Below are 26,985 nucleotides of genomic sequence, written 5' to 3'. Positions count from 1 at the left end.
GGGAAACGTCGTTGAAGCCCAGGCATAGATCCTATTACATTTAAATCATTTATCTTATGACTTGTTCTAAAGAGAGAGAGTTTCGCTGGCAAGGCAAACATATCCGGCGAAACCTTGGCAAAAACATAAGAATAAAATCTTAATACTTCCATTGCAATCTTGCTCCCGTCCCCCTCCCTCCTTCGAAGTGCAGCTTGGCGAGCGTTCAGCAGATGGTTTTACAAGCAGTAAAAAGTCGTGGAAGGAAAATCGGGACCGAGTGGCGGGAAGAGGGAAAACAATGCCGGCTCATATGCTGTTCCAGCGGAGGCTGGCGGCCGCGATGACAGTGGGGCTGTGCATCCTCTGGGTTTCCGTCGGAACCCTAAAGGAGCTATCCAAGGCGCCGAACCCGGCCCCCAAACTAGTTCAGCACCTCGGATAGCTCCTTTGGAATTCTGACGGAACCCCAGAGTGGATTCCCTGCCCCGCTGCACTTCCCTCAGCCCTCCCTTGACTGTTCCGCGCGTTTTACAGCGAGAAAGAAGGGGAGGCTTCCAGCCAGTCATGGCTCGCGGTCAGCCGACCAATCGGGGAAGGCATTGCAACCGCGCTCCTGCCAAGGCACGCCGAGAGCGAGCGAGGCTCCTCTTCTTCTGCTTCTGCTTCTTCCTCTTCGTGCTTTGTTTCTTTTCCGGCGACGCTCCTGTGAAAGAAGCCCGGAAATTGCCTTGTCAGGAGAACTGTGGTTTCAGCAAAGTGTTGTGCTGTTAGCTGCTTGTCCATTGCTAGCTAAGGTCATATTTCACTTTTGGGCAAGTAAGTGGCTTTTGCTTTCCAACCCAGATAATAATTAGCTGTGTACCAGAGCGTTCTGTTTCAGGAAATCCTCTGTTTCTTTTCTTAAAGGGGGAAAAACACGCCAGGCCTCCGCTGTATCGCCCTCTTTGAGTCTTCAGCAGCCACCCCCCTCGCCTCCCCGCCCCCTTGGTGAGCAACGATGGACTCTGGCTACCCATGCATAATGGGGTGGGGAAAGGGAACTTAAGATCTTAATCCGTACTCTGGGCTTGTGTACATGGTTAGGAGTTGTTTGGAGCTGCTTTTGCTGCATTATTCCCCAGTGTGATTATGTATGCCCCAAGTATGCAGCGGAACTCAAGGAAGGGAAAGGAGAGATTCTCTCCCTGTCCTCCCTCCCCTGGCAAAAGCGAGAGAGTGTCTGCTGTTTCTCAGAGACAACATCTGATCCTTGTGGGAAGACGCCTTTCTTTTCAAAGATAGGAAATGGCAATAAAAACCAAAAAGAGGAAATCATGTTCTGTAGATAATAGGAGAGCTACAAGGATATTACAAAGAGAAATTTGTGAAGCAGCTTAGGGGCAATCCTATGCATGTTTAGACAGACCATCCCCCCCCCCCCCCCGCAACTCTCAGCCAGCCATCCTGGCTGGGGAAAGCTGGGAGCTGCCAAAGAAGGGCAATGCCAAAGAGTGTTCAAACTACCGTACAATTGCGCTCATTTCACATGCCAGCAAGGTTATGCTCAAAATTCTGCAAGCTAGGCTTCAGCAGTATGTGAACCGAGAACTACCGGAAGTACAAGCTGGATTTCAAAGAGGCAGAGGAACTAGAGATCAAATCGCCAACATTTGCCGGATCATGGAGAAAGCAAGAGAATTCCAGAAAAACGTCTATTTCTGCTTCATTGACTATGCTAAAGCCTTTGATTGTGTGGATCACAACAAACTGTGGCAAATTATTAAAGAGATGGGAGTACCAGACCACCTTACCTGCCTCCTGAGAAACCTGTACGAGGGTCAAGAAGCAACAGTAAGAACTGGACATGGAACAACCGATTGGTTCAAAATTGGGAAAGGAGTACGACAAGGCTGTATATTGTCACCTTGCTTATTTAACTTATATGCAGAGTACATCATGAGAAAGGCCGGGTTGGATGAATCACAGGTCGGAATTAAGATTGCCGGGAGAATTATCAACAACCTCAGATACGCAGACGATACCACCCTAATGGCAGAAAGCGAAGAGGATCTAAAGAGCCTCTTGTTGAGGGTGAAAGTGAAGAGTGCAAAAACTGGTTTGAAACTCAACATTAAAAAAACTCAGATCATGGCATCTGTCCCCATCATTTCCTGGCATATAGAAGGGGAAGAAATGGAAGCAGTGACAGATTTTATTTTCTTGGGCTCCAAGATCACCACAGACAGTGACTGTAGCCATGAAATTAAAAGACGCTTGCTCCTTGGGAGGAAAGCTATGGCAAACCTAGACAGCATAGTAAGAAGCAGAGACATCACCTTGCCGACAAAGGTCCGTCTAATCAAAGCTATGGTTTTCCCAGTAGTAATGTATGGCTGTGAGAGCTGGACTATAAGGAAGGCCGAGCACCGAAGAATTTATTTATTTATTTATTGCATTTATACCCCGCCTTTCTCCCTCTCGCAAGGAACTCAAGGCGGCTTACATTATCCTCCTCCTCACCGTTGTATCCTCACAACAACAACCCTGTGAGGTAGGTTGGGCTGAGAGTCTGTGACTGGCCCAAAGTCACCCAGTGAGCTTCCATGGCCAAGTGGGGACTAGAACCCGGATCTCCTGGCTCCCAGTCCGTCACTCTCACCACTACACTACACTGGCTCTCATAGAATTGATGCTTTCTAACTGTGGTGCTGGAGAAGACTCTTACGAGTCCCCTGGACTGCAAGGAGGTCAAATCAGTCAATCCTAAAGGAAATCAACCCTGAGTGCTCATTGGAAGGACAGATACTGAAGCTGAAGCTCAACTATTTTGGCCACCTAATGCGAAGAGAAAACTCCCTGGAAAAGACCCTGATGCTGGAAAAGATTGAAGGCAAAAGGAGAAGGGGACGGCAGAGGATGAGATGGCTAGATAGCATCACCGATGCAATGAATATGGAATGAGCACACACTGGGAGAGAGCGCAGGACAGAAAGGCCTGGTGTGGTATGGTCCATGGGGTCACGAAGAGTCGGACACAACTTAACGACTGAACAGTAACAACAACAACAAGCATTCCCCCCCTCACTCCTCTAAAAGCTGGAAGTACACTCTCCCGCACAAGGGGGAGGCACTTATCCCCACATGGAGGCAAGCCTCCTGGCACTTCACTGCAACTATTGCCACAGCTAGTCAAGCCCTCATGAGCAGTTTTGTTTTGCAGGATCACAGCCTGGATGCGTGCAGTAGAACAAGCAGCCACCACACTCCCAGCGTTCCCCTGCAACCTCCAAGGGAGATGTGGTATATATATTGCAGTCTCCCCCCTGCCCCATGCATGTTTAGAAAGAAAAAAAGTCCTACAATTCCCAGTGAGGCTGGCTTGAGGGATGCTGGGGTTTGTTGGGCTTTCTAAAACATGCATAGGATTGCACCCTTAGAGATTTTTAAATTCTTTTGACTTTTGTTTTCTCCTGTTTTATTTTGGTTTTATGCTGTGATTCTGTGAAGCCTAAAGCAGATTTTTAATAGTTTTGTATTTTACTGTAAACCATACAGAGATCCTTGGTTATTGGGCTGTATATAAACATTGTAAATAAAATAAAACAATAGGATTGTGATGTTAAAAACAAACTGCTCTGGTGTGAGAACCCCTGGTTATTTTTAAATAGATGTGTCAGGAACTTTTAGAATTGCAGATCTATCAGACATCTGAATAAATGTTTAGGTTTAAAATGACAAATTGCTTAAGGCTGTCCTTCGTTACAATTACGATTCAAGGGTGAACAAGCACTGTGCATTGAATTTTATAAACTAATTACTGAAACATTCTCGCCACTGGGCTAAAAATGTCTCCAAAGGGGTGGTTTATAGATGTATTTAAAAACTGATTTAATTGTTGAATTTATTGTTGGCTCAGTTTTCCAGTATCTGCCACAAATAATTATAGACACTTGGTTGAGGTGTTGGTTTCATAGGATGGGTTTGCTGGGAAGCACACTGGATTGCAGCCATTATGCAGATGTTGATGATTTTGTCACTTTGTAGACTTTTATATAAAAAGTAAATCGTTTTGTAGAATGACTTGCTAATAGAACTGAACATAAGTGGTCAAATTAATCTCTGTTGCTGCTGAAATGTCATTAGTGAGTGTATCCACTGACATCCTTAATTCAAGTAGTATTGTCATTCCCACACCCATGAAATGTGAGGTGATCAAAGAAAACATGTCTTGCTTCAAGACAAAGATGATGGAAAATGACACAACCCACCCAAGCTCCTGTGGCCATTAGACCCTTTCCCATTTAATAACTGATTTAGGGTGCAATCCTATGCATGTTTAGACAGAGAAAAGGCCTACAACTCCCAGCATGCCCCAGCCAGCAATGGTGGCTGGGGCATGCTGGGAGTTGTAGGCCTTTTCTCTGTCTAAACATGCATAGGATTGTGCCCTTACTCTGCAGTCCTAAACACATGTACTTGGGAGTAAGTCCTGAGTGGGATTTGCTTCTGGTAGACATGTATAGGATTGCTGTATTAACTCCTCTCTCACAGGAGCCTGGAAGAGGATCTGCTGCCCATTTCATGGAAGCAGGAGTCATTATTAGTAATAATAAAAAGGTAGCATTACTGTGCCATCCTATACATGCCTACCAGGTAAGTGAGTATAGGACTGCAGCACTTAACCTGAGAGTAAGTCCTGCTGAATTCAATAGGACTTACTTTTGAATAGGCATGTATAAGGGCAGTATCCAATCCTGCCTGTCCACATGTGAGGCCCATTGCTGCTTCTGTTCCGCACACAGCTTTATGTGAGCCCCCATGACCTGCCCCCTTACAGAAACAAGTGTTTTTGCCCATTTCGGGTTTCCCCTTGGAAGTGCTTAATTGCCATCCGTTTTTGTCCTGAAATTCTACCCCCACTCCTCAAATTGAGACTTTTTTTTTAAGCTCCCCTCCCCAGGCAGGTGGGGTGGAATTTTGGGGATAACTGGAGGGGAGGTTTAACCTCCCCTCCCAGAGTGCTATGGTCTCAGTCTGAATTGGGGCCACATGGGCTTACACGATTGTAAGGGAAATTGTCATGCGTAGGTCTGCTATTTGTGATTAGCTGGCCCTTAAATAGGTTGGCCCGTACGTATTAGCTTAGTCCAGCCTTCCTCAACCTCGTGCCATTCAGATGTTTTAGACTACAGCTCCCAGCATTCCTGACCATTGGTCATGCTGGCTGGGGATGCTGGCTGGGGCTGATGGGAGGTGAAGTGCAAAACATCTAGAGGGCACCAGATGGAGGACGGCTGGCTTAGCTCAATAAAAACTGCCAGACGCTTTTCAGCTCCTGTCTTCATCAGTGACTGCTAGAGAATATACAGACTTCAATTCATCATGTTCAGTTACATATTCGTTAAAGGTCATCCATATTCTCTACACTGCAGAAAATGTAGATCATCAAATGAGCCTTTAAACTGGTCAGCTTCTTCATTCTCTTTTTGTTAACTTATGTTCTCATAGCAACAAGTCTTCCAAAGTTGTGGAACTGGAGTGAGGATGGCACAACCCATACACACAAGGGAGGTATTGACAAGACTCCCCCCAGACTAGTAGAAAACGAGTAGAAAAAACACAAAAACGCTCCAGACAGTTCCATAATAATTCAGTGGCACGGAATGTTGAGTGAGTGGGGGGGGGGGAACTGGGTGAGAGAAGTTATGGAATGAGTGGCTGGAAAGGGAGGAGAAGACACATAGATATGCAAAATGGCTAGAAAGAACCATCTCATTGTCTGACTAGATCACTTCCTGATTCACACTGAGGATTTTAAAAATCCTGGGATGGAGAGCAGAGGGTAGAAATCAGGGGAGAAATCAACTATTTGAATGGAGCTGGGATTAGGCACAAGTGTATCAACTACCTCCCCCCCCCCCCCCGGAGAATAACCTCCTCAAACGGGCCAATGGGGACTGAACATGCTTAGTGAGCATGGAATACTGATTGATTGTTATGCGGGGTGGGGGAACACAGACAACTGGGGGAGGATGGAATGGAGTGGTTGGGACCATGAACAGAAGCACTCTACACTGCAACATTGTTATGTGCTGTACTTTATGGTTTTGCTTTTTGTGGGCCACCCAGAGAGCTTCAGCTGTTGGGCAGTGTAGAAATGAAATAAATAAAACTGTTGCAGAGTCCCACTTGTAAATGTATTCATAAATATTTATTGAAGCAGATATAATTCTGGAGGCCATGGTTGGAAGACACACCTTTTCTGCTGCATCTGTCTATCACAGGGGTGGACAATTTGTGCCCTTCTAGATGTTTTGACCTATAACTCCCATCAGCTCTCACGATTGGCTATGCTGGTTAGGGCTCATGGGAGTTTTGGTGCAAACATCTGGAGGGTCACTCGTTGCCCATCTCTGGTTTACAGGCAGCGTAGTTATAGTTAATATGCCACCTTCTTGATGTACCGAGTTGTTGGTAGCTAGCCAACTGCATATCCATGGAGGAAATGATTTGTTTCTTAATAATGAGTATTCTGCCTGCACCTCCCCCTCAGAACTCATTTGCTGTGCACATGGAAAAGATCAGCAACCTGCTTCTTTGTGACTTGCTTTGGGTTTTATTCAATGTTAGTCCTACTTATGGTAGATCTGTTCAAATGAATGGGATGTCAGTTGGACTACCATTATGGAAGCATTCTTCTTAAAAATGTTTAAGTTTGTAAAGTTGCCTGCCCAGGTGAGGGTACATTTTCAGTTAAATGTTTGTTGTCTCTTAATCTTTTTCTAGTATTCCAGTTTTTCTGAACCCTAATAAAGCCATCATTATAATTTTATTCTCAGAATATGTATTACGGTAACTTTTTGTCCCTCAAGTGATAGACTGCTCTGGAACTTAATATCCAGTTTATGGTTACAAGGAATTATGGGTGGGTGGAAATCACGATAAGGGACTCACATCCAGGGTCGTAGTTTACATTGATATTTAATTTCAGTTTTTCCTCCCTTTCTGAGACACCTGATTAACAAAGGAAGGGATAACACTGACTTAAGCTGCAATCCTGTGCACACTTATCTGAAGGAAGCTCTATTGAACTTGCTTCTGAGTAGACCTGCATAGAATTGCACCATTAAAGAATTTAGACATGGGATGGAGAGGATATAGTTGGAGAGGAAGGATCTATCTTAAACATCTCTCCCTCTTGCAAGTTAGATCTCCTACAACAGCAAAGTTTATGTGGCTGGCCCAATAATTATGCCAAAATGGTGAGTGTGAATTGGGCCTTCACTTTAAGGAGGAAGAAATCCAAAAGCAATAAAGATTGGATTGGGATTGTGCATAAATAATTTGTAACCTCAAATTACAAAAATAATTTGTAAAATTAAGAAGAAATGCTACTATATTTCAGCCATATGCTCTTGCTGTAACTATACATAGTAGCTACATGTTGCTATGTATCATATTGAACTGTTCAGTTATCAGTTTTTTAGATATGAGTCAGGAGCCCTAGATCTTTCCAGGGATAGTTAATATTCTTTCAGCTTTGTTTCAGCTTCTGATTCACCCCTTGAACGAGAACTGACAAATCAGAGGTTTGAGTGAATTCAGGAGTTGTTATGTATGACAACTGAACACGGAAGCAAACATCCTTACGTTTCTAGCTCTGTTTCTGCAACCTGACAAACTGATTAACTTACTGAGAAATTTGTGCATTATTTATTGAGTTCCTGAATTAGCCCATGCATGCATGAGAATACATCTATAGAAAGAATTCCCAATGCCAGTCTTACATTTATTGATTTCATTAATCCAGAATTATCAGCTGCAACAAATTTGTGGTTCATTGGGTGGATTTTGATTTTTGCTGGCATCTGTCATGGCAATATCTTGTTGCTTGAGTGAAATTTCTCTTTAGTTGGAGTTCAAGAACAAGTAATTTTTAAGCCTTTTTCAAGAATGCCCAAGACTGGAGAAAGCTGTTGTGGTATAATAGACTAGGAAGACTTGGGATCAAATGCTGCTTGGCCATGAATCTCTCTGGATGACCTTTGGCTCAGTGCAATCTTTTAATCTAACTTGCTTTACAAGAGTGTTTTTGAGGATAAAGTGAAAAAAAAAATCCATGTACACCGTCGTGAGCTCCTTAGAGAAATACATGTCATTTGTACTCTGCTAATGTTAAACTATCAAACACTTTCTGTATCTGTCACTTGAATTTCTTGTGCATTGTTGAAAAGATTTCTAAGTAGCTGCTTTGAGGTTAGTTGAGTCACAAATGCCTTGTGGGTGGGATGCTACTGGTAGCAATGTAGGTACTAATGTTAACATAAAAAAACAAAGAGGCATTGCCTGTTGATGGATTGTCCCCTTTAAAAAGTGTGTACGTAGTACAACACCATTTTCGAGTTGTTTTTTTAGCAAGTTTATTTGAAGAGGTTTTTAAGGTCTGATTTTATTCCTTTTTATTTTTAAAAAAAATAAAAAATAAAAATATTTTTTTATTAAAAAAAAACATTTCTAGGCTACCTTTCAGGGAAGGAGTCCTCCCAAGGCAGCTTATAACAATAACATTCATATAATAATAAAATGCAATAATAAAAACATAAATGTTCCAAAAAACAACAAACACTTTGTTGTTGTTGTTCAGTCGTTCAGTTGTGTCCGACTCTTCGTGACCCCATGGACCATAGCACGCCAGGCCTTCCTGTCCTGCGCTCTCTCCCGGAGCGTGTTCAAGTTCATATTCATTGCATCCGTGATGCTATCTAGCCATCTCATCCTCTGCCGTCCCCTTCTCCTTTTGCCTTCAGTCTTTCCCAGCATCAGGGTCTTTTCCAGGGAGTTTTCTCTTCGCATTAGGTGGCCAAAGTATTGGAGCTTCAGCTTCATTATCTGTCCTTCCAATGAGCACTCAGGGTTGATTTCCTTTAGGATGGACTGATTTGACCTCCTTGCAGTCCAGGGGACTCGTAAGAGTCTTCTCCAGCACCACAGTTCGAAAGCATCAATTCTTCGGCGCTCAGCCTTCCTTATAGTCCAGCTCTCACAGCCATACATTACTACTGGGAAAACCATAGCTTTGATTAGATGGACCTTTGTCGGCAAGGTGATGTCTCTGCTTCTTACTATGCTGTCTAGGTTTGCCATAGCTTTCCTCCCAAGGAGCAAGCGTCTTTTAATTTCATGGCTACAGTCACCGTCTGCCGTGATCTTGGAGCCCAAGAAAGTAAAATCTGTCACTGCTTCCATTTGTTCCCCTTCTATATGCCAGGAAGTGATGGGGCCAGATGCCATGATCTTCGTTTTTTTAATGTTGAGTTTCAAACCAGCTTTTGCACTCTCCTCTTTCACCCTCAACAAGAGGCTCTTGAGATCCTCTTCGCTTTCTGCCATTAGGGTGGTATCGTCTGCATATCGGAGGTTGTTGATAATTCTCCCAGCAATCTTAATTCCGACCTCTGATTCATCCAGCCCGGCATTTCTCATGATGTACTCTGCATATAAGTTAAATAAGCAGGGTGACAATATGCAGCCTTGTCGTACTCCTTTCCCAATTTTGAACCAATCGGTTGTTCCATGTCTGGTTCTTACTGTTGCTTCTTGACCCTCGTACAGGTTTCTCAGGAGACAGGTAAGGTGGTCTGGTACTCCCATCACTTTAAGAATTTGCCACAGTTTGTTGTGATCCACACAATCAAAGGCTTTAGCGTAGTCAATGAAGCAGAAATAGACGTTTTTCTGGAATTCTCTTGCTTTCTCCATGATGCAGCGAATGTTGGCGATTTGATCTCTAGTTCCTCTGCCTCTTCGAAACCCAGCTTGTACTTCCGGTAGTTCTCGGTTTGCATACTGCTGAAGCCTAGCTTGTAGGATTTTGAGCATAACCTTGCTGGCATGTGAAATGAGCGCAATTGTGCGGTAGTTTGAACACTCTTTGGCGTTGCCCTTCTTTGGAATTGGAATGTAAACTGACCTTTTCCAGTCTTGTGGCCACTGTTGAGTGTTCCAGATTTGTTGGCATATTGAATGCAGCACTTTAACAGCATCATCTTTTAGGATTTTAAATAGCTCGGCTGGAATACTGTCATCTCCGCTAGCTTTGTTGTTACTAATGCTTCCTAAGGCCCACTTGACTTCACTCTCGAGGATGTCCGGCTCAAGTTCAGTGACCGCACTATCATGGCTATCAGGGACATTCAGATCTTTCCTGTATAGTTCTTCTGTGTATTCTTGCCACCTCTTCTTAATCTCATCTGCTTCTGTTAGGTCCCTGCCTTCTTTGTCCTTTATCATGCCTGTCTTTGCACAAAATGTTCCCTTGAGATCTCCAATTTTCTTGAAGAGATCTCTAGTCTTTCCCATTCTGTTGTTTTCCTCGATTTCTTTGCATTGTTCATTTAAGAAGGCCTTCTTGTCTCTCCTTGCTATTCTCTGGAACTCTGCATTCAGTTGGGTATATCTTCCCCTTTCTCCCTTGCTTTTCGCTTCCCTTCTTTCGTGAGCTACTTGTAAAGCCTCATCAGACAGCCACTTTGCTTTCTTGCATTTCTTTTTCTTTGGGATGGATTTCGTTGCTGCCTCCTGAACAATGTTACGGACCTCCGTCCATAGTTCCTCAGGCGCTCTGTCTATCAGGTCTAATCCCTGAAATCTATTCCTCACCTCCACTGTATATTCATCAGGGATATGATTGAGGTCATACCTGAACGGTTTAGTGGTTTTCCCGACGTTCTTCAATTTCAGCCGAAATTTTGCAAGAAGCAGCTCATGATCTGAGCCACAGTCAGCTCCAGGTCTTGTTTTTACTGACTGTATGGAGCTTCTCCATCTTTGGCTGCAAAGGACATAATCAATCTGATTTCGATATTGACCATCTGGTGACGTCGATGTGTAGAGTCGCCTCTTGTGCTGTTGGAAAAGAGTGTTTGCTATGATCAGCGTGTTCTCTTGGCAAAACTCTATTAGCTTTTGTCCTGCTTCATTTTGTACACCAAGGCCATGCCTGCCTGTTATCCCGGTGATTTCTTGACTTCCTACTTTAGCATTCCAATCCCCTATGATGAAGAGGACATCTTTTTTTGGTGTTAGTTCTAGAAGGTGTTGTAGGTCTTCATAGAACCGATCAACCTCAGCTTCTTCGGCCTCAGTGGTTGGCGCATAGACTTGAATTACTGTGATGTTGAATGGTTTGCCTTGGATTCGTACTGAGATCATTCTATCATTTTTAAGATTGTACCCCAGTACTGCTTTTCCCACCCTTTTGTTGACTATGAGTGCTACTCCATTTCTTCTAAGGGATTCTTGCCCACAATAGTAGATATGATGGTCACCTGAATTAAATTCGCCCATGCCTGTCCATTTTAGTTCGCTGATTCCCAAGATGTCAATGTTCAATCTTGCCATCTCATGTTTGAGATGGCAAGATTAAGATTAAGATAGATTAAGATTAATTAATTAATTAATTAATTAAGATTAAGCTAGAACAAACACTAGCTTAAGACAAAACTTACAACTCAATTGTAGCTACAATGCAGTCCGATAAAACATAATTAGGGGAAAGCCAGAATAAACAAATAAGTCTTCAGGGCCTTCCTAAAAGCCTGCAGTGATGGGGCCTGCCTGACCCCCATGGCAACGCATTCCAGAGGCGTGAGGCCATTGTGGAAAAGTGCCTCTCTTGTGTACTCGCCTAACTGCCCTCAAAGTTGGGCAAGTGAGAAGGGCCTCTGTCGCTGATCTCAAAGTGGGGTATGTCCTAGTGTAGGGGTGTGAAACCTCTGGCCGGTTGGTCTCTCTAATCCATCCTGTGAAACCTTTGCCAGGGCATACCCTTATTTAAAAATCCCCCCCCCTTTTACCTTTGATCTCCCCACCTCACCCATTTTCCTGAGTGTTTTTCCAGAGGGTTGTTTGCCTGGGCAGTGAAACAGTCTCCCTTTCTCAGCTCTCTGTGGGAATTGCTCTTATTTCCTATCAGCCACTGATAAGAGATAAGAGTTTTTCCCTGCATGGGACAGGGGGCAGGACCTAGAGAGGAAGAAGGTGCTGAGTGATTCAGTCGTGCTTACTGGTGAGGCTTACTCTGCTTACTTCTGAGTAGACATGCCGAGGCTTGGTATTTGGGATACGATTTAAAAAGTGTTGCTGAGTGATTCAGTCCTGCTTACTTGTTAGTAAGCATGCAGAGACTGGTATTTTTGATATAATTAGTCTTGCTTACTTCTGCATATGCCAAGGCCGGTCCTGCTTGCTTCTGAATAGGCTTAAAATGTCCAAGAATCACATTTTGGGTCTGCTCGCTCTGCTTTTGGCCCCACCCAGAGATGGAATGCGGCCCCTGAGACCTTTCCCAGGTTGGAATTGGCCCTTGGCCTGAAAAAGGTTTTCCACCCCTGTCCTAGATTAATCAGGATTGATCCATAGGAAAGCTTCCTAAATTAAGCTTTTATACTACATGAATGCTCACACTGTGTTTCCTTTACGCACTGAAACATGCGCTAAAGTGCCAGCTCCCTACTCACAGTGGTAAATGTTGAAGTATAGGTGCCCATCATGACTGTCGCCATAGCCACACCAGAGAGCGGCTATGGGGACAGTCATGAAGGAGAGTCTGAAAATTCAGGCAGCTGTATTGATCCACGTTAACATACCAGTTCTATAGTTTTCATCTCCCCCAGGATCAGGTCTATCGTAAAGCTAATGGGTCTTAATTGCCCATTGAAGACCAAGCCACCCCCAAATGCTTTGTATTACAACAGGGAAAAATTGCTGGGAAAAACCATTTCCCCCAGCTGCTGTGAGGATTACACCTAAACTCAGCAGGCGCAGGGAAGTCTGAAGCGGGAGTGGTGAATGACATCAGCGTCCGTGCTAGTAAAACAGTGTGAGTGCTGCACCCCTGTGAGTGCTGGCTCCACTGCACCACTGCCTGCCTACATGTGGCTCTGTCATAAGCATGTTTTTATTATCACGTGGAAATGCATTTATATGTTGCTATGACATCAGAAAGTACTAACAAAGCAAAATGACTTCTGAAGTGGAGGCTTAAAAAAAACAGATTATGGGTAAAAATAGGGTACCCATGACAGTGAAGTGCAGGCGTTATCAGTGCATTAGCAGAGGATTTTGTTTCTTAAGGCTGTTTGAAGCATCCACATTCATGTCAACAGACATCTAGATACTTGTGTTTTAATGTCATTTTGGAAATACGTAGATGTGTAATGTTGATTTGAGAAGCTTCCTTCAGCTGATCAACTACTGGGTTTTTCTGAGTACTTATATGGAGAGTGAAATGGGTAGTCAGTTGACTTGCATCTGACTATGACCAGGTTCGCACCAAGGGAAAATAAGTCCCTCCCCATGCGTGCCTGTTGTGAGGTGCTTAATCAGCATAATTGCCCTCACTGGGCTAGGGTTGTTGTGACATCTGAACCCAGTGGGGTGGTTTACAAACTACCCTGACAACCATGACCTGTTCTAGGGTTTCAGGGTGGTTTGTGAACCACCCCAGCCACCTGCCCTAGCTGGGTTTGGACTTCACAACAACCCGCACCCAGCAAGGGTAATTATGCTGTTTAGGTGGCTTGTGACCGGCATGTGTGGGCTGGGAAAAGAAACCACCATGGCTTATAAGAACATAAGAAGAGCCATGCTGGATCAGACCAAGGGTTCATTTAGTCCAGCATTCTGTTCACACAGTGGCCAACCAGCTGTGGACCAAGGACCCACAAGCAGGGCATGAGCACAACAGCATCTTCCCACCCATGTTCCCCAGCAACTGGTGTACATAGGCTCACTGCCTCTGGTACTGGAGGTAGCACATAGTCATCAAGACTAGTTAGCCATTGATAGCCTTTTCCTCCAGGAATTTGTCTAACCCTCGTTTTAAGCCCCCTTTCTCTCCATGATCGTGCAATGCCATCCTATCTCAAAATAACACTGAAAGGTTTTTTTTAAAAAGACCTGTGTCTTAAATCACATCTTAAAATGTAAGTAGCCTCCAGCTTCCCAAGAGATCAAGGAGGTTATAGAAACTTTATGCTTCGCATATATTCTCTTGTGTAAATGCATTTAAAGGAATACAGGAGCATCAACTGAGGTTTTTACTGATGTCTTCTATAAGGGGACAGTACTAGGAATAAAAGGTGACTGGTTTGTAATAGGAAAACTTAACAGTGCAATCTTATGCATGCTCACTCAGAGGTAAGCCCCAGTAAATTCAGTGGCGTTTATTCCCAAGTAAGTGTGCATAGGATTGCAGCCTGAAAATTGTTTGAAAGGATCTGGTTCCCTTCCCTTAAGCGCTTGAGAACGACTTAAACCTCAGTAATGTGCTGTTGGTTTCCACAGTTTTGTTTGGGTGCATTCTGTCTTGTTTTGGTTTTTTTTTCTTGTCTTCTATCTATTTCTATTTACTTATTTAGCTATTGAGTATTATCTTCTGTCTTATATTCACATTCAGAAATAAAAGTGGATCATAACTGGCATGTAGGAAAGGGAAAGGATGGGAATCTAGTACTTGCCAAAGTGAGTTAAAATACTCCAGTTTTATGAATCATTGTTCTGCTATGTCTGCAATTGCATTGCAAATGTAACATATCTACTTCCAAGTAATGGAAACAATCATTTTGAAAAAGGTGTTGTACTCTTGTGCTCTTCCCATTCATATAGATGGCATACACACTAGAGAAATTCCCGGTGGATTCTCTCCCCTAGGCATTGCTGTCTGTGATATACACAGCTACCAGATTTTGTCGTTGTGTACAGCTTAAGTTCAGTGTAAATGCTGTGTACTATATCTGCTTATTAATCAACTTCTTCAGAGAACTTATGTTATTGGAAAGGCTGTGATTTGGAGGGGGGTTAATTAGGTTAACTGAATTAATAGGTTAATGTAGATTAATTACGACAAAAACAAGTGTGTGTGTGTGTGTGTGTTCTGGGATAAACTAGAAATTAGATAGAACACAGTTCATCAGTCATAGGTTGTGTGTGCATCTCTCTTTTGCAGTAGGTATTAATTACACTGCAGTGTTTGTAAAGTCAACACACCCATTTAGCACCCTTCATATTTAAGATTGTGAAGCCCAATATAAGATCTTGATCTTTTCCTGCTTCTAATTCCTAAAAAAGCACAGCTTTGACTGCAATCCTATACACATTTACTTTGAACATTTCTGAGTAGACATGAATAGGATTGCGCTATCCACCACTGTCGTTGGGGATTTCTACACCAGACTAAAATCCTGCATTTAAAACAGGGCTTTCCACTTCTGTTTTAAATGCAGGATCACAACTGATTCCCTTTACACGCACTTCCTTCTCTGTAGATGGCCATTCCCATAGCATTATGTTTCCATGAAGAAGCATTACACACGCTTCAGGTTCAGTGATACTTGGTCCTGTGTTCCTGCCCCTTTCCCTCCCCTTGCACATTACTGGTGGATGGGGAATGACACGTGGACAGCCCCCCCACCGATCTCCCTGGGCCCCGCCTCCCTCTTCCATGTTTTTGGCCAGTCCTTGCCACTCAGCCCCTCTGCTGCTCCTCTACTCTGCCGCCCCTCCTTGCTCCCGCCCTGCCGTTCTGCTGCTTGGCCATTCTGCCGCTCTGTTTTGACCAGGCAAGCTGAAAATGGCGACGAGCCAAAATGACACAGGAGCAGGAAGGCTGAATGCCCATCAGACCTTTGTCACTACCTTCAACATCATGACCACGCCCCCAACAACCACACTTGGCACTTCATTCACGCTAGGGGAGAAATACACAAGGAGGACATGGCACTCCATTTGCGCATATCTGGAAAAATACCCATTTTTTTCCGTTTGAGGAAAACACGGGATAGGTGGGAGGAAATAGTGGAATAATGACTAGACGAAGACGACGTCATGTAACGGACCCGCACAATTCAGTGAGTGAGCAACCATCAATGCTCAATAAACTTGAGGTGTAGAGATCCCCGTTATTCGCATTTATTTCCTGGGCTACAGTAGACGTTGATCTTTGGAACCTCACTGGTTAAGAAATCTATGCTGTTCCAGAACATAGCACAATACCACAGAATCTGTACTTAACAGCAGTTAGATATTTCTGCTGAATCTAGGCATGCTGTTAATGTGGGTGTAGGATCTCTGGTTACCACATTTTACAGAAACAGATTTCTCCTGGTTCTGTGATAATGCTCAATAGAGGTAAAAAAAAAAACCCATACCCAAAGGTAGTGCTTATAGCTACCATGAAATGCCTCTGTGAATTCTGTTATGTTTCAATGCTTTTTCTCCAACAGTCTTGGAATAAGGCCTGTCTCCAACAGGCTTGGAATAAGGTGGAGCAGTTTGTCCTTTACCTTTGTCGTTTTCCATGTCAGACACTGGGTCTGCAGTGAGAAGATTGCCAATGGCAAACAAACTATATTTTGAGGAGAGTGCCTTTACTATGCACTGCCACAGGGGAGTTTTGGTCTAATTCTAGGGCTACTGTTCCCACAGCATGACAGTACGGGATCATGCTCTACAGCACTCCCCTCAGTCCTCTGCAATATGTAGATTGCAGGAGTACTTCTGCAAACAAATTGATATGGAAGGCATTTCCTATATGTAGGAAGCTTTTTTACATTGTGGCCCTGCCTTAACTTCCATTTAAAAAAGGGGGAGTGAGAGAGAAGTCTCTGGGAGAAAGTCAGGTAGTCTTTACCCTTGGATGTTCCCATATGGCCATTTAAAGTAATGGGTAGTTCACAGATATCATGGTTGTCTCTGTGTCAACCGTGTGGTTGTTTCTGGGCAGTGTAAATTATGCACAGGATTTTTTAAACAAATGGAATAGACTTGCAAAGGGTATATGTATTTTGCTGTCATCATTGGCTCAGTGGGAGAAAACTGGCAAATTTGTTCAAGGATAGAGTAGGAAGCATGTGGCTTCTTGTATGTACAATTTGAATACTATCTCTGCAGACTGTTGTTGGATGGACTATATAAATATTTATTGTGCGCTATGGACCTTTGATCACTAATAACTTGTTTGGAAAACAGTTCTGCCTCTTCTGGGATTCATAAGGGAAGCAGCTACTGTTGCCTCTATTCCTAAAAACTCCCCTTAATGACAAAGGGAAATTTTCTCTAACTCCCATTTCAAACATTGCATTTCACTGAATTACGCTGTGAGTAATGGAAGGTGAATTTGTTTTTTGTTCGTACATATCGGTAATCTTATCACTTGCATCAAAAAGTAAATTATCCCAGGGTCTTCTCCAACTAGCTATATCTGTGAAAAGCCCTATGTATCTAGATACAGTTGTGATTGTGAACTTTTGCAAGTTTGGAAAGCTAGGCACTTCTGCTTTGGGGCAGAATAGATGGAAAGAAAAGGTTTCTAGAATGGGTCTGAACTGGTTTATCATTTGGCAGATGAACAAATCTGAGTTGCTGCTTCAAGGCTGGACATACATAGGCAACTGGGTAAGGAATATTCCAAGGTTCCCTGACTTGAGCAGAGACTCCTTAGTACCAGATGCTGTTACCATGCAGATTGGAGCCCCCCTCGCCTCTCCTGTTCTTTCAGTTGGTTTGTCTCTGTTGCTTGTCTTCTTCTAGTCCTATTCTTCCAAAATTTGAAATTTGCTGGCAAAACTTGTTGACTGTATGTACTCTAGTAGAATTCTGCTGAGATGTCATTTTTTTCTAGTCACTGTGGACTCCAGGAAAAACCCACAACACATTGGACAATTCAGTGCTTTTTTTGTGGATCCAGATGTCATGTAGGTGAAATCTCAGATATATTATACTCTAGTAGTACTCTTAGAATAAAACAACGTTTTTGCAAGAATATTGAATTGAATTAAAGGAATGTTGCCCTTTGAACAACTCAGAAAGCCTTTGTTAGAAGTGGTGCAAAATGATGATAAATGAATGTATAATATTTTTAAATAAGTTGCTCAAGTTCCATTATTGAGATACATCTGAGATCAATAATGGTTGGAGCATCCTATATACTGAATGATAGCCTTTATCTGCAAGTCAGACTGTGAGATAAATAAATAAACTACAAAATAGTTGCAATGCAGCACAGTTGTTCTGTCACTGTAAAGATATACAGATTATTCCGTTATTTAAAATTCTGGCATATTTAGTTGTAATTTTGTTCTGTCATGAGGCATTAACAAACCACGAATAATGCAAACCAAGATTCACCAGCCAACTTTAAATGATGGTTTCAGATCATGGGTTTGTTGGCCACAAAAAAACATAGTTGGTAAGGGTGGGTTCAGATATACAAAGAAACCAAAGTTAAACTAAACAAACAATTGTTTAGCATTGTGTTGGAATATGGCTATTACCACAATTCCTGAATCACCTCTGTGATAACTGTAACATAAGAACGAGTTATACACATATCGTCTTGTGGGTAAGGAGTATAAACGCCCCCACCTGAAACAGGAATATACTGAAACACTCCTAAATTCTCAGCATACCAATGCCTGACTCAGGAGTAGCTCTTATGAGTATAAATCCTTCCCATACTGTTATTCATCACTAGTAACTAGTATAAACAGTCCTGTGTATGGAAATTGTAATGGGAGAAGTGACTCTCAGGCAGAACTGGTTCATGAATCAATTTAAATAAAAGTATTCGATTTGTAGATTGGACTGAGAATTTTTTACTTCTGCAGGGCACAGCCTTGACTTGACTGCGAGTTTCATGTGTATTAGGAATGAACCATACTTTTTTGTAGTTGCTAGGAGAGTTAATACAAAAGTGTGCATTGCTTAGTCTTAACTCTCATTGTGACAAGTATTTCACATAAAGGAGTTCCAAAAACATAGCGGCAGTCATTCTGTGATACTGATAAATATAGAATAAGGGCACAATCCTATGGGGATAGTCGGCTGCCTCTGAACTCGGAGGTGACTGACTATCCAATGAAGGGCAGGTGGAGCACATGGAGTGTGTGTGTGGGGGAGGCCGGACGCCGCATAGGAAGTGCCATTATGGCGCGTCCTCCATCCCCTCCCCACCCCCAGGAATGTCCCATTTCTCCCCGCTCCATGCTGTTCTTATGAGCATGGAGCTGGGGACAAATCGCACTGCCTATGGCGGTGGGGGAGGGTGCAGGGAGACGGTTTTCTGGGAACCGACCTTGGAGTGCTGAGCTCGGTTCCCAGAAAATGAAAAATCCTAAGGCTGTCTAGCCACTGTCTAGCTGCCATAGGATTGCGCCCTAAATAATATTTTTACCACTACTGTAACATGCAAAACATATTGATAAGTAAGAAGTGCTGTGCTTTATTAAAATGAAATTGACAGATATTTATAACTTGACAATTGAATACAAATATTTGGCACAGAAGAACACATGTATGGTGTTACCCTTCAATAAAACAGACTCTTTGAAATATTTTGAGGATATTTATTGTTTACATATTTATCTATCTATTATGCCTACAAGTAGTTCTATGAACAAGAATTTAAAAAGTCCATCTAGCTGATAGACTCGATAGACAGATGAGCTTTTAATCAACTCCCACCTCTGCCATAAACTGAGGGCTACTTCACAGTTGTAAAGTGTGAATTCTTTTATAAATATATAAATGTTTCACGCAGGAATGCTCCAGGGAGAAAGGATTGCCTTGTGTAATATGTAGAATAGATTTTATTTGTGTGATTCTTGTATGTTTGTTTGTTAGCCTTACTTCCTATGTCTGAATTGTAGTAAAGATCATAAAGCACTTCATAAGGTAAGTCTTGTGTAAAATGAATGATAAAACTTACGTCAGTGCTACTGCTGATGTTATGTTAGATTTTGGCATAGCTTGCGGCATGACTGGCATCAGTCTCCAAACTGTACATTTGGGGTGGGGTGGGGGAATCGAATGGAAAATTGATCAGTCGTCTTTAAATAATGAAGTTTCATCTGAAATAATGTGTATTTTAAAAATCCAATTTTTGTTTCCGTGTTATCCAAAGGTCTGCTCAAAATGCAAAGTGAAAACTTGGAACCGGTAAATTACTATGTTGGAATTGACGTTGGCACAGCAAGCGTCCGTGCGGCTTTGGTAGACCAGTTTGGGACGGTGGTGGCTTATGCAGACCAGCCAATTCAGATTTGGGCACCGCAACCAGGCCACTATGAGCAATCCTCTGATGACATCTGGGCCGCTTGTTGTATAGTCACAAAGGTACAGAATAGACATTCACTGTGAATTGTATCCTACAAGCTGTGAGGCAACTTGTCTAAAGAGGTTAGACAATTCTCTGCTGCCTTTGTCACACTGAACCATTTTATCTCATACAGCCATGAAAGAGGGACAAGATTGTAGGGGGGCTGAGATAACGTGACATTTGCCAGCCAATGTCTTATCTACTTCTAATTTCAAAAAACGTGGGCTTCTGTATTCCAGATATGTCCATATAATGGATATGCTGTTAGGTTCAAAGATTGACAGCAGCCTCTGACATATACGCCTTATACCCATCACAGCTCTATCTCTGTGTCTCGTTTATATGTCTGCCTCTTCCATACCCACTGTTACTAGCAGGGTTTTTTTCCTTTGTGTTCCTTCTGATACGTATGACAAGGTTTGGCTGAAAAACTTTAATGATGCTGCTCCTGGCTGTGTCTCTCTTTAATTTGGGATGGGGGCGGGTTGTTGTAAGAGAGTTGCTGGGAGAGTTGAGCTTCTAATATTCAGGATTAGAGGGTGTATGGCTTTTCAGGCAGGAGAAAATTACAACTTTGTGATAGAAATCTTTTGCTGATGGCAGCAACCCAGGGAGAAAATATAAATTTTTTTTTTTGGGGGGGGAGGCATTTAAACTCCAAAAAGTGAATAACCTCAATCAGCTGTACAGGAAGCTTTTTTTGCAACAGATATTAGTCTTTATTATTATTATTATTATTCAAGTGACGTTTTGGAAGTCAAAAGGTATTGTGTGCTGGCACAAATCATGCACAGGAAAACTTCTGCATACAAAGTTGAGGAAAAATTAACAATATGTTGCACTGAGGGGGGGATGAAGCTTGTTAAAGGAAGTGTGTTTGTATGTATGCGTGTGTTTAAAAATGTACTCTGTCCCAGATGTGCATGCACACACACTCCCTCTCTTTCTTAATTGTGTGTGGGCAATTATAATTGGTTTGACTTATGGCATATCCCTTTCCCTATGATTGGAACATCTGGCTAGTATAATAATTCCTTTTCCTTTTTTTAGTATAAGGTGTGTGTGTATTTTTTATTGCCATTGCTGCCATATGTACTGCGGTTCTTTATGCTGTAAAGCTGAACTAAAGCATAGTACAGTGAATATAAAATAAAGGACCATTGCTCTGGTCTGTCTCCTGTGTTTCATTAGTTAATCAAGAACTGTTCTTTGCAACTCTGTGTGGATATTACGACCTTGATTGACAGTGAGCATCAGGGTGCGTTGTAGTCCTGTAAAAAAAGCTCTGGACTTGGATGCTCAGTGTACTGAGGCTGGCTCTTTAAATATGCATGAGATGCTTGGTAATTCGTAGTTGGACAGTTCGCTGTTCTCTTGTTATTGATCAGCCTTTTCAAACATTCATGAGCCATGTTCTGCAGTGAGTGTCCTAAAGGAGACAGGAAGATGGGGGTGGACACAGAGCAATTGCTATGTGGGTAATGAAACAGAATGGGCTTCTTCATTGCAGACTTACTCCCCACTCCACTTTTCTTCTACCTAAGGGCACAATCCTATGCATATTTAGACAGAAAAAAGTCCTACAACTCCCAGCATCCTCCAGCCAGCCATGCTGGCTGGGGAATGCTGGGAGTTAAAGGTCTTTTTTTCTGTCTAAACATGCATAAGATTGTGCTCTAAGTTTTATTGAAGTTTTCAGTGTATACAAACAATAAGTGTTCATATGAATAACAAAATATATTAAAACTAGATCTGGCTCGAAATGACAAGGATCATCTCTGAGCTGTTTCACTCACACTGAAATGGGTTTTAATTTGTCAAAAACATTTTCAGTGAAATGACAAAATAAATAAGGTCTTGAAAAACCCAAAGATGCTTTATTCAAAAGTGGACCTAAAGGTTTAAAAGATGTCCTGTGCTGCATGTGTGTGTGTGTGTGGGGGGGGGGGGGGCGGAATTGGAGATTAACAGTTCAGTGCTATGCATTTTTAATCCAAAGTGAGCCTCATTGAGTTCAATGGTACTTACTCCCAAAAGTAAACCTTGTGAAGAATAAGCAAAACAAAGTTTGGGGGAGCCATTTCACAAAAGCATTTCTCTTCAAATTACTTTGTCAATTTCACATTTTTTTCATTGAATCACTGTTTATCACCAGCTCTAATTAATACCCCCCCCCCCCGCCTACCAGGAGCACTACTTGAATCCGTACACACACTAAAGGCTCCCCGATAGTACCTATCTCCTATGACTGTGGTCTGTGTCATTTATTTATTGAAAGAAAGGGGGAAGGACCACAAAACATATTAAAACACTGACAAAATATGTGTGGGACAAGGGGGATGCATATTGATGTAAATACCCTCGGAAGTCACATTCTGTTCCACTGAATTTATTTCTGTCCCAGTGCCCACAATCTATTCAAGGTAAATAAAATCTAGTTGAATTAAGTATGCTGCTGCAAATTAGCTATATTTAACCTGGTTTTGGTTTTATTGATTGATCTTAAATTTTGGTATTGTGAGCTGCCTTGATAATCAATGACAGAAAGGTAGAATATAGTAAACTCAGTTCTATATCCCCACTCTCTCTTCCTGATGGCAGCAACAGGACATGTGTGGCGAGAGCAGCTTCAGGCAAGTGGTAGACCATGTGGTTGATGACTATTGAGATTTATTGAAATGGTTTGAACAAGAACATTTGAAAACCAGGTAATCATACTTTGTGTGTGTGTGCGTGCGTGCGTGCGCGTGTGGTGTCTGTGTGCAGTTCTGAGTACATATTTTATTTGTGTTTCATAGAAAGTTATCCAAGGAATTGATACTTCCCAGATTCGAGGACTTGGCTTTGATGCTACCTGTTCCCTTGTTGTTCTGGATAGCCATTTCCAGCCCTTGGCAGTCAACTCTGAAGGTAAGACCTTTAAATAGGACACCCAAGATTTCCAATATTAAAATGAAACCACAGGTAAAATATTGGTTGGACTCGATGGTCTTGTAGGCCCTTCCAACCCTAGGATTCTATGAGATCTATGATGAGATCAGATCTGTGTAACAACAATGCAGCAGGCAGAGCTGAAATTAAAATAGTGAAGGCTTGTGCCACCAAGGTCTGGAGTGTTAGTACACAGTTCTCCAGGACATCTCTTACATAGATTGGTTTGAAATGCATTTGCCAAAGATCACAGCCCATTTGTTCCTTCACTGAGCCAGAATTGCCACCAGGTTTTGCCTAAAGTAAAAATGATGTAATCCCAGCCCTCAATGTTAACCTGCCACTATTAGCTAGATGTCTGAGCCAGGGACAGTGCTTCCTCTGGAAGGACCATACTCAGTTCTTTGGCTTGTTAGCACATGTTCCACCTCTGGTAAGTAAGCTTGCTAATTTACCCATAGGTAGGTCTGCACAGAGACCACAAAGAAGAAAGATAGGTTGCTTACCTGTAACTAATTCTTTGCATGGTCATCTATGCTGTCACACAACCCACCCTCCTACCCTGCAGCAGGTACTGCTTTGCTTCTGTGCCCGTGCAGAAGCCATACATTTGACAGTGCAGACGCTCACTCTAAGAACTGCAGTTATAGGCAAACAACCTCTCTTTACTTAAATTAAGCACGTCCGGGACTGGTCAATGCTTGGATGGGAGACCACCTGGGAACCCCAGGTATGGCACCTTGATTTCTATGATCAAGGAAAGAAAGGTGGGATATTTATGCACTAAATAAATTGGGCTGCACCTCTCTAAATTAAACAAAAAATAACTCTAAATTTGGCCTTATTTTGTAAGGAGAATGCGACAGAAACATTGTCATGTGGATGGACCATCGTGCAGCTGATCAAGTGGTACGCATCAATGGGACACAGCACAATGTCTTGTGCTTTGCTGGTGGTGCAATGTCTGTTGAGATGCAGCCGCCTAAGTTGCTGTGGATGAAAGAAGTGAGTGTGTCTAAAAATGCAATAGAATTTTGGTGGTCTGCCAAGACGTTTTGATTCTTCTAACCTGTAACCTATGTTCAGTGATGATAAAACATTAAAAGCATTGGACTGTTCCCATTGTAGGAGGAGGGAAGTTCTTGCTATGAAAAACAGTAACAACAACAACGTGAACATTGTGAGTCCTTTGGAAAAATCTTCTGAGGACTTCTGTTTTTATATTAGCTACTTCTGAATAGTTAAGATTGCTGACGTGATAATTCTTGTAGTCACTGTGGTTTGGATAAGCCTTTGTTCTCAGTTGCAGAGCCTGGCATCTTGTATATTTGGCTTTAGGAAAATGAGATCAAGCTTGTGCAATTTGCTATCTACAGAAAATGTTATATTTAAGCATAAATGTGGCCTTAGGGCATAGTGTAGTTAATGTTCAGTATAGTATATTGGAGAATGATGTGACCAGCTCCTCATCCAGTTCTGTGTGTGTGTGTGTGTGTGTGTGTGTTTTATCCACCTTGGAGTTTGGAACTAGGATTCCTAGTAATTGACTCTATTGGTGCTTTTGTGGCCCAAAGGGTGTGTAACAGGAAGGAGATACAGTACTCAGCAGAAAATCTGCTTCCTTACCCAGTATTCCTGCCATCTTTTCTCATTTGCTGTGGCCTAAATGAGTAAGGTCTTTATGGTAGTGCAGGTGAAAGAACAGACAAAATTAGCATACTCTAGCATGTACCCTGGTAATGGGAACCATGTTATTAAGGATACCAACACAATTATAGAAGTGGGCATGAAATGATAGGGCTTCTGTATTTTAGGGTACACCCCATCCCAAGAAGAACACAGTAAAGTTGGAGAAGACTGGGTTGGGGTAGAGTATCTTCCCTGTAAGGAAAGCATAAGAACATTGGGCTTTTTAGCATAGGGGAACAAACGAGAGACTGACAGGGGATGAAGCTTAGGGAAAGAGTGAATAGAATGATTATTTTCTCTCCTGCTATGAAAACACTAGGGCTTTCTGTCACCCACGGAAAGGGATTTTGTGAATAGGTGCAGGACAAACTTAAGTACATATTTCCTTGCATAATGCTTCTGGTATTTTTTTTTTTGCACCAATTGTGATGACCAGGTGCATGCTAAGAGTCACTGACAGCAAGGTCAGTTGGTGACATTTATTTATTTATTTATTTATTTCATTTCTATATCACCCAATAGCCGAAGCTCTCTGGGCGGTTCACAAAAATTAAAACCAAGGAGCACACAATAAAACAGTATAAAATATATAAAACATTAAAACCACAGTATAACAATACAACCAGACTAAACCAGAATAAAACCTAGCAGCAGTGCAGGAATTTAAAATACAGATTTAAAACAGCAAAGCTAAAAGTCTAGAAAGCTAAAATGCTAAAATGCCTGGGAAAATAAAAAGGACTTCACCTGGTGCTGGAAAGAATACAATGTAGGTGCCAGGCGAACCTCATTAGGGAGCTCATTCCACAGCCAGGGTGCCACAGCAGAAAAAGCCCTCCTCCTAGTAGCCACCCGCCTCACTTCCTTTGGCAGCGGTTCACGTAGAAGGGTCACTGAGGATGATCTTAAGGTCTGGGCAGGCACATATGGGAGGAGTTGATCCTTCAGATAACCTGGCCCCAAGCCGTTAAGGGCTTTGAGAGTTAATACCAGCACTTTGAATCGGGCCCGGAAATGGACTGGCAACCAGTGAAGCTGGAAAAGTACTGGTGTAATATGAGCTCGTTGGCCAGTCCCTGTTAACAGTCGTGCTGCCCTATTTTGGACCAGCTGAAGTTTCCGGACCATTTTCAAAGGCAGCCCCACGTATAATGCATTGTAGTAATCCAGACGAGAAGTTATCAGAGCATGGATAACTGTAGCTAGGCTATCTCTGTCCAGATAAGGGCGTAGTTGGTATACCAGCCTAAGCTGATAAAAAGTGCTCCGTGCCATTGAGTTCACCTGTGACAGTTCTGGATCCAAGAGCACCCCCAGACTACGAACGTGATCCTTTAGGGGGAGTGCAACCCCCTCCAGAACAGGTTGAATATCACCTAGCTAGGCAGACGAACACCCACTAACAGTACCTCCATCTTGTCTGGATTGAGTTTCAGTTTATTGGCACTTATCCAGTCCATTATCGTGCCCAGGCACTGATTCAGAACAGCCACTGCCTCACCTGGGTTTGATGAAAAAGAGAGGTAGAGCTGGGTACCATCTGCATATTGATGGCACCTCAGCCCACACCTCTGGATAACCTCTCCCAGCAGTTTCATGTAGATGTTAAACAGCAAAGGGGATAAAATAGAGCCCTGTGGAACCCCATGGCATAATTGCCACGGCACAGAGCAATAATCCCCCAGCACCACCTTCTGGAGTCAGCCACCCAAGTAGGAGCGGAACCACTGCAGTTCAGTGCCTCCAACTCCCAACCCAGACAACCTATCCAGAAGGATACCATGGCTGATGGTATCGAAAGCCGCTGAGAGGTCCAGGAGAATCAACAGGGTCACTCTCCCGCTGTCCCTCTCCTGGCAGAGGTCATCCCATAGGGCGACCAAGGCAGTTTCCATTCCAAAACCAGGCCTGAAGCCTGATTGAAATGGATCTAGATAATCCGTTTCATTCAAGAGTGCCTGGAGCTGTCCTACAACCACCCCCTCAAGCACCTTGCCCAAGAAGGTGATGTTGGCCACTGGCCTATAATTGTTAACATCCTCCGGATCCAGGTTAGGCTTTTTCAGGAGTGGTCTGATTACCGTCTCTTTTAAAGAGGCTGGCACCACTCCCTCTCTCAAGGAGGAATTTACAACCTCCTGGACCCAGCCTGCCATCCCCTCCTTATTTGATTTGATAAGCCATGAAGGGCAAGGGTCAAGCACACAAGTGGTCGATCGGACCTGGCCAAGTACCTTGCCCGTATCCTC

The 26,985-nt window shown here is 42.8% G+C and overlaps 1 protein-coding gene across 2 annotated transcripts in view; it reads left to right on the top strand.

Moving 5' to 3' along the window:
• Positions 1–601: 601 nt before the first annotated feature.
• FGGY (FGGY carbohydrate kinase domain containing) overlaps positions 602–26,985 on the top strand; it is a 224,942-nt gene continuing 198,558 nt past the window's right edge. The window contains exons 1-5 of one of the 2 annotated variants that reach the window (XM_084852368.1): positions 602–798; positions 889–969; positions 19,922–20,133; positions 22,915–23,026; positions 23,901–24,052. In XM_084852368.1, the coding sequence (XP_084708494.1) occupies positions 19,933–20,133; positions 22,915–23,026; positions 23,901–24,052 (465 nt within the window). In that variant the 5' untranslated portion in view covers positions 602–798; positions 889–969; positions 19,922–19,932. The remainder of the gene's footprint in view (positions 799–888; positions 970–19,921; positions 20,134–22,914; positions 23,027–23,900; positions 24,053–26,985) is intronic. The other variant, XM_084852367.1, reaches the window with a different exon arrangement.

The sequence above is a fragment of the Heloderma suspectum genome, chromosome 4 (assembly GCF_057233095.1).
Source record: "Heloderma suspectum isolate Gila_16-S chromosome 4, 16-S_ref, whole genome shotgun sequence".
Lineage (NCBI taxonomy): Eukaryota > Metazoa > Chordata > Lepidosauria > Squamata > Helodermatidae > Heloderma > Heloderma suspectum.
Note: the sequence above shows the minus strand (reverse complement) of the source record. Positions and strands in the feature narration are given on the sequence as shown.